The sequence below is a fragment of the Hemitrygon akajei genome, chromosome 2, assembly GCF_048418815.1.
Source record: "Hemitrygon akajei chromosome 2, sHemAka1.3, whole genome shotgun sequence".
Taxonomy (NCBI): Eukaryota; Metazoa; Chordata; class Chondrichthyes; order Myliobatiformes; family Dasyatidae; genus Hemitrygon; species Hemitrygon akajei.
In genome coordinates this window covers 203452194-203464926 of record NC_133125.1, presented here as the reverse complement: position 1 = coordinate 203464926, position 12733 = coordinate 203452194, and the positions used below count along the sequence as shown (strand labels likewise).

The following is a 12733-nucleotide window of genomic DNA, read 5'->3' as shown; positions in this document are numbered from 1 at the left end:
CCATCCCTCCACTTCCTCATCCAGGTCATTTATAAATATCACGAAGAGTAAGGGTCCCAGAACAGATCCCTGAGGCACTCCACTGGTGACCGACCTCCATGCAGAATATGACTCGTCTGCAACCACTCTTTGCCTTCTGTGGGCAAGCCAGTTCTGGATCCACAATGTCCCCTTGGATCCCATGCCTCCTTACTTTCTCAATCAGCCTTGCATGGGGTACCTCATCAAATGTCTTGAGGAAATCCATGTACACTACATCTACTGCTCTTCCTTCATCAATGTGTTTAGTCACATCCTCAGAAATTTCCCTTCTCTATCACCGGCCTATCCTCCCTCTCGCACTGTCTACAAGCTTTCTCTATTTGTGAGCTAACCTCCTCTTCCCCAGTCTCTTCAATTTGGTTCCCACCCCCCAACAATTTCAGTTTGAACTTTCCCCAGTAGCCTTAGCAAACCTCTCTGCCAGGATATTGGTCCCCCTAGGATTCAAGTGCAACCTGTCCTTTTTGTACAGGTCACAGCTGCCCTAAAAGAGGTTCCAGTGATCCAGAAATTTTAATCCCTGCTCCCTGCTCCAACCCCTCAACCACGCATTTATCCTCCACCTCATCCTATTCCTATTCTCACTGTCTCGTAGCACAGGCAGTAATCCCGATATTACTACCTTTGCTGTCTTGTTTCTCAACTTCTTTCCTAACTCACTGTAGTATTTTTTCAGGACCTCTTCCCTTTTTCTACCTATGTCATTGGTACCAATATGTACCATGACCACTGGCTGTTCTCCCTCCCGCTGCAGAATATCTAGGACGCGATCAGAAACATCCCGGACCCTGGCACCTGGGAGGCAAACTACCATCCCAGTTTCTTTCCTGCATCCACAGAATCGCCTGTCTGACCCCCTGACTATAGAGTCCCCTATCACTACTTTCTTCCTCTTCCCTTCCCTACCCTTCTGAGCCACAGGGCCGGACTCTGTGCCAGAGGCACGGCCACTGTCACTTCCCCCAGGTTGGATGCCCCCCCCCCCAACAGTACTCAAACAGGAGCACTTATTGTCAAGGGGTACAGCCACAGGGGTACTCTCTAGTACCTGACTCTTCCCCTTCCCCCTCCTGACTGTGACCCTCTTGTCTGTCTTCCGTGGCCCCGGTGTGACCACCTGCCTAGAACTCCTCCCTATCACCTCCTTGCTCTCTCTGACTAGGCGAAGGCCATCGAGCTGCATCTCCAGTTCCCTAACTCAGTCCCTGAGGAGCTGCAGCTCGACACACCTGGTGCAGATGTGGTGGTGCGGGAGTCTGGGAGACTCCAGGTCCTCCCACATCTGACACTGAGCACAGAAAACTGGCCTCACACACATACTTCCTTCCTCGCCTTGTCCCGTTACCGCCCTATCTGTCTCTCACTCCGCTGCCATGCTGGCATTATTAGGCTCTCAGCAACTGTGTGACTTTTCCCTTTCTGGGTAATAAGTTCTGCTACCAAATAACTTGTGTCCTGGATCCTCTCACTGACTGTGACTTTATTAACAAAAGCTTTACTCTGTGTCTTTTGATATTCCAGTAGCCGTTTAAAATAATCAACTCTTTTACGTGTCATGTGACTGATTTATAGTTAAGTGCCTTTTCAATTATGCTTGAGCCATTGCTACATTTGTGGGTGGTTTGCCACAGATTAGACTCAATGGATCACCAGTCCGTGTAAAACCAATTGATGAGTAGCTTTCATTGTAAAGACGGACTTTTTTGTGTCCCTTGTTGCATTAGGGTCGTGAAATGACTCAGAAGATTGTAGTTCCTCATCCTTCAGCTTATGAAAATTGTCTGTAGGCCGAGGCCTAGACTCCTCCTCTTCAATCTCACATTTCCTCATCAAATAATTTCCGCATTACTGTCTTTAGAGTGAAAATTTGATCTAATATACCTAATCAGATTTGTGAGCCATGATTTTTTTCATGCACAATGCCGTGCTGACTGTCCTTGCCTTTCCACGTGCTGTCAATCCTGTCTTTCAGAAACTTTATCTCTACTGATATTAGGCTCAGTGGCCTGGAGTTCCCCGGCTTGCTCATCGATTCCTTCCTATCACCTGAGCCCCCTCCAGTCTTCCAGCAACTCACCTGTGGTGAATTGTCAAGCAAATATGTCTGCCAGGGTCTCTGCAAATTCATCCGTGTTCTCATGAGGGGCTGTGGGGTTGGGATCGTAGGCAAGAAGACAAAGAGATCCTCGTCAGCCATCTTCATTCCCTCCACCTTGTAGAATCATCTATACACACTGCTCCAAGGATCTTCCCCTTCTCCATCACCCACCCCTGCAACCTCACTCCATCTTCCTCTCACTTTTCCCTGTGTCAATCTCCATCTATCATTCACCTCCCAGTGTCCCCAGACTCCCCCACCCCGTTCCTCCCACAGATGCTGCTTGACCCAGTGAGTTCCTCCAGCAGTTTGTGTGAGGCCTGATTATTGGATATATTTAAGGCGGAGGCAGAGAAATTTTTGAAAGATTGGGGAATTGATGGTTTTGGCGATCCGACATAGAAGAGGAAGGATGCCGTTATTGATCAGTCTCTGTCACATTGAATGAAGGGCCTGTTCCTGTGGTGTACTGTTCCATGTTGTCTGTTCCCTGTTTAGAAGAATGAGAGGGGATCTCAGGGAAACACGAAACTCTTCCCAGGCTCAACGGACAGGATGCAGGGAGGATGTTTCCCCTGTCAAGCAGTCGAGGGTCAGAGGTCACTGCCTCAGGGTGGTTGTACCCTCGAGAGGATGGTGCATCTTTGGAGTTCTCTGCACCGGAGGGATGTGGGGTCTCAGTCATTCCATTGATTTAAGGTCACAAAGTCATCTTTGTACAGCACATAAATGGGCCTATCATCCCATCATCTGTGTACTGACCTATTTACCCATCTACACTCATCCCAGTGGCTGGTATTAGGTGACACGCCTTCTGTGCCTTGTCTATTGAAATATCTGTCCAATTGAACCTTAAACGCAGTGGACTGGAGGCCTGTGACCTGCAAGTGTCACTGCTGGGTCCGCGGTTGTTTGTCGTTCATATTAATGATTTGGATGAGAATGTAGGGACAGAGTTAGTAGGTTTATGAATGATACTAAAATTCGTGGTAGAGTGGACAGTGAAGAGGGTGATCTAAGTTTACAACGGGCCCTCGATCAACTGGGCCAGTGGGCCGAGGAATGGCAGGTGGAGTTTAATTCAGGGAAATGTGGGGTGTTGTATTTTGGGAAATCAAACCAGGACAGGACTGACACAGCAATTGTACCACTCTGGAGGATGTTGTCAAACAGAAAGAGCAAGTGGCACAGGTACAAAGTTCCTTCAACACTGTGACACAGTTTAGCATGCTTGCCTTCATCAGTCAGAATTCTGAGTACAGGAGCTGGGACTTCCTGATATGTGTGTACAAGTCGTTGGTCCGGCCACATTTGGAGCAGTGTGTACTGTTCTGGTCACCTTGGGATGTAACTCAGCTGGAGAGGGTGTAAACAGATTTACAAGGATGTTACGGAGGCTGGAGAGCTTGGATTATAAGGAGACGCTGGACAGGATGGGTCCTTCTCTCTGGAACTGAAGAGGTTGCCAGAAGAAGCTGTAGAGGTGGGTAGAGCAACCCAAGAATTTATCATTAGCCTAATCACAAGACAGTTCACAATAATCTCAGTAACCTGGTAACTGGTACGCCTTTGGAGGAAACCAGAGCATCTGGGGGAAACACACACAGTCACGGTGGTGGGTGGGGGTCATAGAAAACCCCTTCCAGACAACACCGGAACTGAACTCCGAACTGAAAAAGCAGTGACGTTGTAATAAACTCGCACAAACTAGGAAGATGCCCAGCAAATGGGACTAGGTCATTAAAGCAAGTTGGTTAGCACAAACGTGTTGGGCCGAAGAGGCTCCCTGACCTCCTGTTTAAACCCTTCCAGTATTCACTCACCCAATCCCCATCTGGATCAAACAACACACACAAAATGCTGGCGAAACGTCGACAATGCTTCTACCTATAGATGCTGCCTGGCCTGCTGTGTTCCAACAGCATTTTGTGAGTGTTGTTTGAATTTCCAGCATCTGCAGATTTCGTCGTGTTTGCCCATCTGGATCGAGTTGTTTTCCACCGCTTGCCCACACCGGTTTTTTCCATTCTTGAGGAAAGATCGGGACTTGAAACGTGGCCTGGCCACATCCCTCCAAACGTGCTGCTCGATCCGTTAAATTCCTACAGAATTGTGTGTGTGTTATTCGGGAGAACTCCGCTCTTTATCCCGGTGGAAAAACCTCGGGAAGATGCCGGTTGTCCATCCGCTGTGTTTGGGTAAAACCCCGGGAAAGGGTCCTGTCGCCCAGCTGCCCGAGTCTCCCCCGCCCCCCCGGTCCCAGGGACGCGCTGTCCGAGTCTCCCCCCGATCCCCGGGGCCGCGCTGCCCGAGTCTCCCCGATCCCGGGGCCGCGCTGCCCGAGTCTCCCCGATCCCGGGGCCGCGCTGCCCGAGTCTCTCCCCCCGATCCCCGGGGCCGCGCTGCCCGAGTCTCCCCCCCGATCCCCCGGTCCCGGGGACGCGCTGCCCGAGTCTCCCCCCGATCCCCCGGGCCGCGCTGCCCGAGTCTCCCCCCGATCCCCGGGGCCGCGCTGCCCGAGTCTCCCCGATCCCGGGGCCGCGCTGTCCGAGTCTCCCCCCGATCCCGGGGGTCGCGCTGCCCGAGTCTCCCCCCCGATCCCGGGGCCGCGCTGCCCGAGTTTCCCCCGATCCCGGGGGCCGCGCTGCCCGAGTCTCCCCCGATCCCCGGGGCCGCGCTGCCCGAGTCTCCCCCCGATCCCGGGGCCGCGCTGCCCGAGTTTCCCCCCGATCCCCGGGGCCGCGCTGCCCGAGTCTCCCCCCGATCCCCGGGGACTCTCTAATTCTCTGCTTCTCCCCCCAGTCTCTGTCACCCTGGATGTGGAAACGGCGCATCCGGAACTCGAGGTGTCTGAGGATCGGAAGAGTGTGAGACGGACCGAGACCCGGAGGAATCTCCCTGACATCGGGAAGAGGTTCACAGACTGGTTTTGTGTGCTGGGATCGGAGGGATTCACATCGGGGAGACATTACTGGGAGGTGGAGGTGACGGGGAATCGGTGGTGGGGTCTGGGAGTCGCCGCAGAGTCTGTGAAGAGGAAGGGACGGGTCACACGGAGTCCGGAGAACGGATTCTGGACCATCGCGCGGATTGATGACGTGATGCGGGTTTACACCTCCCCTGAGCCCCGTCTCCCTGCCCGTCCCATCCCCGGGAGGGTGGGAGTTTATCTCAGTTACGAGTCCGGGACAGTTTCATTTTACAACGCGGAGACCAAGTCCCATCTCCACACCTTCACTGGGAATAAATTCACGGAGAAACTTTATCCTTTCTTCTGGACTGGATATGAAAACGAGTGGCTGAGAATCTGCTCCGGTTCCGCTCCGGGTCTGTAAACGGGTCGGGTCCCGTGACCGGCGTCAGGACTAAGTCAGTGTAAATATAAATGTGCGGAGAGTGAAATAAACACGATGTGAGAATTATCGATGCATTAATTTTAACTCGTTCACCGCATCCGTCAACGGAACAGAAACACTGCGAAGATGATAGGAGAGGAGGAGTGATGGATGAGGGAAGCTGGGAGGTGATAGGAGAGGGGGAGTGATGGATGAGGGAAGCTGGCAGGTGATAGGGAGGGGGAGTGATGGATGAGGGAAGTTAGGAGGTGATAAGAGGGTGATTGGATGGATGAGGGAAGCTGGGAGGTGATGGGAGAGGGGAGTGATGGATGAGGGAAGCTGGGAGGTGATAGGAGAGGGGGCGGGATGGATGAGGGAAGCTGGGAAGTGATAGGACAGGGGGAGTGATGGATGAGGGAAGCTGGGAGGTGATAGGAGCGGGGAGTGATGGATGAGGGAAGCTGGGAAGTGATAGGACAGGGGGAGTGATGGATGAGGGAAGCTGGGAGGTGATAGGAGAGGGGAGTGATGGAAGAGGGAAGCTGGTAGATGATAGGAGAGGGAGAGTGATGAATGAGGGAAGGTGCGAGGTGATAGGAGAGGGGTGGATGGATGAGGTAAGCTGGGATGTGATAGGAGAGAGGGAATGGATGGATGAGGGAAGCTGGGAGGTGATAGAGGGGGTGGGGAGGGATGAGGGAAGCTGGGAGGTGATAGAGGGGGTGGGGAGGGATGAGGGAAGCTTGCAGGTGATAGGAGATGGGGAGGGGAATAATGAGGGAAGCTGGGAGGTGATAGCTGGAGAAGGAATCTGGTGGGGGAGGACAGGGGTAGAAAGGGAAGGAGGAGGGGTACCAGAGGTACATACTAGGCAGTTGAGGGGAAGGAAAATCCTGACAGGGGAGCTGGAATGGGAATGGATAAAGAGAGAAGCCGGATAAACGATCAGCATTTGGGAAACCGATGCTCCTATTATCAGGTCGGATGTGACCCAAACGGAATGAGGTGTTGCTCCTCCCGAGTGTGTCTCGTCACAGCAGCAGAGGAAGTTCTGGACTGACGTGTCAGAATGGGAATGAAAAGTCGAATTGGAATGGCTGGCCACCGAGAAATCGCTTTCCGAGGCGGAAGGAACCGAGTGTTCCCGCAGTCTACGTCGGCACTCAGCGATGTGGAGACCGGCCCGGGAGCACAGGATACAGTGGATGACCCCGACAGACCCGCAGGTGAAGTGTTGGCTCACCTGGAAGGACTATGGGTACCTGAACAGTGGTGAGGGATGAGGTGTAGGGGCTGGTGGAGCAGGAATGAGTGGCAGGTGGGAGGTCATTGTTGAGGGAGGAGTGGACAACGTTTCATTTGTGTTCACTGGTATCCTCCCATCTTCCGACAGTTAGGATTGGTGAATTGTGGGCACGGTATTTTGGCGCCGGAAGCATACCGACCCTTGCGGGGTGTCTCTGCACAATCGTCGGTCGGACTGCATCGGTCGTTCACTCAGAACGGGGCCGTTTTGTTTCGATATCCCGATGTGGATGAAGCTAATCTTTTTTATTATTACTTCTGGTTCATCGTTGTTACTGCCCCGAATCCGAGAGACTGGAGCTGTAGATGCTGGAATCCATCAGTCAAGCCTAATTTCCTCCTGAAATAGGGTCAAACCCATCCCTTTTCCCCCACTGGTGCAGTTTGACCCGCTGAGTTCTTCCAGCAGTTTAAATTTCACTCCTGGATTCATGACTCCGCCAGTCCGGCTGATGGATGAACGTTCAGTTCGTTGTAACGCGGCTTTCAACCAGCCGATGGAGATGGAGGAATTCGAGAAGCGGATGCCCGTTGGAGGTGGCGTAAGTTACGAGGAATTATTCGTTGGACCCTGAGGCTGGTGGGGTGGTAGGTGAGGAACATCTCCTCCTCACAATTCCTCCGTCTCTGCCGCATCTGCTCTCAGGCTTTTCATTCTAGGATGAAGGAGATGTCTTCCTTTTTTCAACAAAGGGGCTTCCCTTCCTCCACCATCAACTCTGCTCTCAAACACATCTCTCCCATTTCCCGCACATCTGCTCTGACCCCATCCGTCCACCACCCCACTCTGGATAGTGTTCCACTTGTCCTCAGCTAACAGCCCACTAGCCTCCGGGTCCAACGTATAATTCCGCCACCTCCAACGGGATCCCACTACCAAGCACATCTTTCCTTCCCCCCTCCTTTCTGCTTTCTGCAGGGATCGCTCCCTACGCGAATCCCTTGTCCATTGGACACCCACCCCCCCCCATCCCTTCCCACCGATCTCCCTCCTGGCACTTATCCTTGTAAACAGAACAAGTGCTACACCTGCCCTTACACTTCCCCCCTCACCACCATTCAGGGCCCCAGACAGTCCTTCCAGGTGAGGCGACACTTCACCTATGAGTCGGCTGGTGTCCTCTGCATCCAGTGCTCCCGGTGTGGCCTTTTATATATTGGTGAGACCCAACGCAGACTGAGAGACCGTTTCGCTGAACACCTATGCTCTGTCTACCAGAGAAAGCAGGATCTCCCAGTGGCTACACATTTTAATTCCACGACCCATTCCCATTCTGATATGTCTATCCATGGCCTCCTCCACTGTCAAGATGAAGCCACACTCAGGTTGGAGGAACAACACCTTATATACCGGCTGGGTAGCCTCCAACCTGATGGCATGAACATTGACTTCTCTAACTTCCATTAAAGACCCTCCTCCCTTTCTTACCCCATCCCTGATTTATTTTCCCCCCTCCTCTTTTTACTCTCTCTGCCCATCACTCTTTGCCTGTTCTCCATCTCCCTCTGCTGCTCCCCTCCCCCTTTCTTTCTCCCGAGGCCTCCCGTCCCATGATCCTTTCCCTTCTCCAGCCTTGTATCCCTTTTGCCAATCACCTTTCCAGCTCTTTTTCACCCCATCCCCTCAGGTCTTCTTTTATCATTTTGCATTTCCCCCTCCCCCTCCTACTTTCAAATCTCTTACTATCTTTCAGTTAGTCCTGACGAAGGGTCTCGGCCCGAAACGTTGACTTCTTCCGATAGATTCTGCTGGCTTGCTGCGTTCCACCAGCACTTTGTGTGAGTTGCTTGAATTTCCAGCATCTGCAGATATCCTCGTGTTTGCGCCAAAAAGTTATTGTTGACAGAATCTCGGCAGCGCCAGGAGATGAACATTTACTGTATAGTGAAGGAGGTCCCAAATTGTTGCTGGGCAGCGAGATTTGCACTCCACGACCATGAAGGAACGGCCGAACTATTAACCAGCTGGAAATGTTTTCCGGGATAAAGGGAAATTGGAGCAGAGGAAGTGAACAGATTCCGATGTTAGATCCCTTCACTGACCTGAGAGGAGCGGAGACAGGAGCAAAATCCAGGATTCTGAGGGAAAGGGACAGGAGAGGGAGCAAGCTGATGAAATGGTGCTTTTCACATTGATTGGGTGTAAGTTGGAATATTAAATTGCACCATTTAACGGTAGTGTTCATTATCCAATCACTTCCTCTGTTAATAGAATACTGACTATTCAATGTCATTGTTAAGGAACTGATTTAAGTGCATGACACCACTCGGACTGCAGCAGCTGGAGTCGATCATTTCAACCTTTTCAAGGAAAGTTAGTGGGCAGACAATGTTGGTCCTGCTTTCAATGTTCACATTGCGTAAACAATACATTCTTACTCCTGCTCTTCATATTTTGATGATAAATTTACTCTGCCTCCTGAATCAGCATGGATAACTTCACTCACCTCAACTCTGAACTGATTCCACAAGTGAAAGACCAGCTTTCAAGGACTCTGCAATTTATTTCTTTGCCGTTTGGTTGCCTCTCTGATTGGACGCCCGTGACTGGTGGTGTGCTGCAGGGATCGATGCTGGGTCCATTGTTTGTCTTCAATTTCAACGATTTGGATGATACTCTGGTAAACGGAATCAGCAAATTTGCAGCTGACAAGTTCTGAGCGTAGTGGACAGCAAGGCAGAACTTCCAAGCATTCAGCTGGTAAAATGTTGTGAAAATGGCAGATGGAATTTATTCCAGACAGGTGAGGTGCTGCACATTCTGGAGGACAACCCAGGGTAGGATTTACACGGTGAATGTCAGTGGTCTGAGGAGTGCAGAACAACAGAGGGATAAAACATTGGTGAGGACTAATTTGGAGTATTGTGTGCGGTTCTGGTCTCCCACTTGCAGGAAAGACGTAAGTAAGATTGAAAGAGTACAGAGAAAATTCAGAAGGAATTTGAGGACCTGAGTTAGAGGCATAATTCCCTGGAGCTTCGGTGAGTGAGGCACGATTTGATAGAGATAGACACAATTATGAGTGGTACAGTATATATAGGGGAAATACATGCAGGCTTTCCCACTGTGTTTGATGGGACTACAAGTAGAGTTCATAGGTGAAGGGTGAAATATCGAAGGGGAACGTGTTCACTGAGAGAGTGGTGCGAGTGGAGAAAAGCTTCTTGCAGAAGTGGTTCAGTGTCGATGTTTCAGTTTGGAAAAGTACATGCATGGGTGGGGTATTGTCCAGGTGCAGGTTGATAGAATGAGACAGAATGAGACTTTGGAACAGATGGGCCGAAGGGTTTGTTTCTGTATTGTAGTGCTCTATAATTCGAGGCCTATTGGCAGAAATTGTCCCCTTTTGCACATTAATTACTTGTTTTAGTTTATTGTTATCTTTCCAAATTTCTATTGGATTTGCTGTAAACGCTGCCAAGAAAATGAATTTCATTGTTGTTCATCTTGACACATGCGTACTTTGATAATAAATCACTTTGAGTTTGCTCCAGCTGAAAGTTTCAGTACAGTATTTTGTTTCTGCCCTTCCTGCAGTACCGGTTTACAGCGGCGGGTGGCGGTAGTGTGTCGTGAAACTGACAGATATTCAGGCTCAAACAAGAGAAAATGTGCATTTGCTGGATATCTGCGTAACCCACACAAAATACTGGAGAAACTCAGCAGGCCGGGCAGAGCCCAGTCGACAGTTCGCGCCGAGACCCTTTGGCAGGATGAGGAGTAGAGTTAAAAGGTGTGTGAGGAGGGGGGAGAGAAACACGAGGTCACAGAAACCGAGAGGGGCAGGGATCAAGCAGAGCGCTGGGAAGATGTTTAGTGAAGAAGACACAGGGCTGGAGACGGGGAGTCTGGTAGAAGAGGACAGAAGGCCATGGGCTGGAGACGGGGAGTCTGGTAGAAGAGGACAGAAGGCCATGGGCTGGAGACGGGGAGTCTGGTAGAAGAGGACAGAAGGCCATGGGCTGGAGACGGGGAGTCTGGTAGAAGAGGACAGAAGGCCATGGGAAAAAATAAGGCGGTGAAGGATGCGATGGGCAGGCAAGGAGATGAGGTGGAGAGGGAAAAGGGAATGGGGAATCGCGAAGGAGATATTCAGTCTGTTCGCTATCCCTATCCGTACATTGATAACGTCAGTGCTGTAAATTGAATTTTCTCACATCTTACCATCTGGATTGGCAGAGCACTGAATTCAGGATATTAACAACGATGAACGACGGTTTTACAAATCAGCAGAACATCAGTCAGGACGGAAATGTAGATGTTTGAAAATTCAACAAATTCCCCAGCTTCCACACCCATCTTCACTTTAAACACAGGAAAGTTATCAAAACTCACCAACCTCCCATGGCTCCACACACAGACATTTCTTCTTCTATTTCCGTCAGTTTACGCGTCGGGGCGTATTACTGCCCTCTGCAGGATGTATAATTAATTATATCATTTCAGGAAACTCAGATTCTCGAATATAAACTAGTCGCACATATAAACTGAATAATAAATTCTTCAATCAGATGGTGGTTCTCTTGATGGACGAACAAAGATTTAATAGAAAAACAAAATACATTTAAGTCAGACAGCCTCTTGAACAATATGCAGAATCTGAACAGATGATAACCCTGCATGGTCGAGAGTCTTCTATCCACCATAAGGCCCAGAGGTTTGCTAATAATTCTGTTGTAAAGACAGAAATACCATCTGAAACCCGGTGACCAATCTTGACTCCAAGTTGATATGTGTACATCCCAAATCATGCCTCACTGCTGTCTGGGTCCACTGAGCCATCAGTAAAAATCTTCAGATATGATCCCCATTTATTATTTAAATATTCATTTACGATCGACGCTGTTGAAATTGCTCTGTTTCCTTGAAGCAGTAAAAGGAGGAATAGGTCTATTTCTGGTTCTGGCAAAAGCCAAAAGGGAACGGGTGGCAAGCAAATTTGGTCAGCTATGTCTTCCTCAATCAATATTGAAGACGTACAAAACAATGCAAAGGAAATGTAGCCCCAGGTGGAGCACAGACAAAACAAATCAAAAACAAAAAGGCTGCCAGACAATTTACAAGATTACGTAAATAGACTTTCAAAAAAAGAGTTGACACAACAGTGGTATCACGGAAGCAATATAAAATAAAATGAGTGAAGGAATCCGGTTAGGCACCACACCCACTCATGAGACTAGACAGGTCAAGGTCACTCTGTATGTGAGGTAATATGACACTGAGCCAAGAAAGGTCCCCGTATTCTCTCAAATGTATTTTGTGTATTGGGTTTGTCAGCCGCAGCCTTTCCATCTGTATATTAGACAACATCTCCCTGAGCCAGTGTGCAAGGGTAGGTGGAGTAGTAGACTTCCAGGTCAGAAGAATAAGTTGCTTAGTAAGGGGCGGCCGTGGCTGACGAGGGAAGTAAAGGGCAGTATAAAAATAAAAGAGAAGTATTACATAGCAAAGATGAGCGGGAAACTGGAGGACTGGGAAGCTTTTAAAGAGCAACAGAAGATAACAAAAAAGGCAATACGCCAAGAAAAAATGAGGTAGGAAGGTAAACTAGCCAAGAATATAAAGGAGGATAGTAAAAGCTTCTTTAGGTATGTGAATAGCAAAAAAATAGTTAAGACCAAAATTAGGCCATTGAAGACAGAAACGTGTGAATTTATTATGGGGAACAAGGAAATGGCAGATGAGTTGAACAGGTAATTTGGATCTGTCTTCACTAGGGAAGACAGAAACAATCTCCCAGATGTAATAGTGGCCAAAGGAATTAGGGTAAAGGATGAACTGAAGGAAATTTATACTAGGCAAGAAACGGTGTTGGATAGACTGTTGAGTCTGAAGGCTGATAAGTCCCTGGGACCTGATGGTCTGCATCCCAGGGTATTTAAAGAGGTGGCTCTAGAAATCGTGGATGCATTTGGTAATCATTTTCCAATGTTCTATAGATTCAGGAAC

The 12733-nt window shown here is 49.7% G+C and overlaps 1 protein-coding gene across 2 annotated transcripts in view; it reads left to right on the top strand.

Moving 5' to 3' along the window:
* LOC140720072 (zinc-binding protein A33-like) overlaps positions 1–5562 on the top strand; it is a 46706-nt gene extending 41144 nt beyond the window's left edge. For both annotated transcript variants that reach the window (XM_073034988.1, XM_073034984.1), the window contains one exon: positions 4943–5562. In XM_073034988.1, the coding sequence (XP_072891089.1) occupies positions 4943–5475 (533 nt within the window). In that variant the 3' untranslated portion in view covers positions 5476–5562. The remainder of the gene's footprint in view (positions 1–4942) is intronic.
* The last annotated feature ends 7171 nt before the right edge of the window (positions 5563–12733 follow it).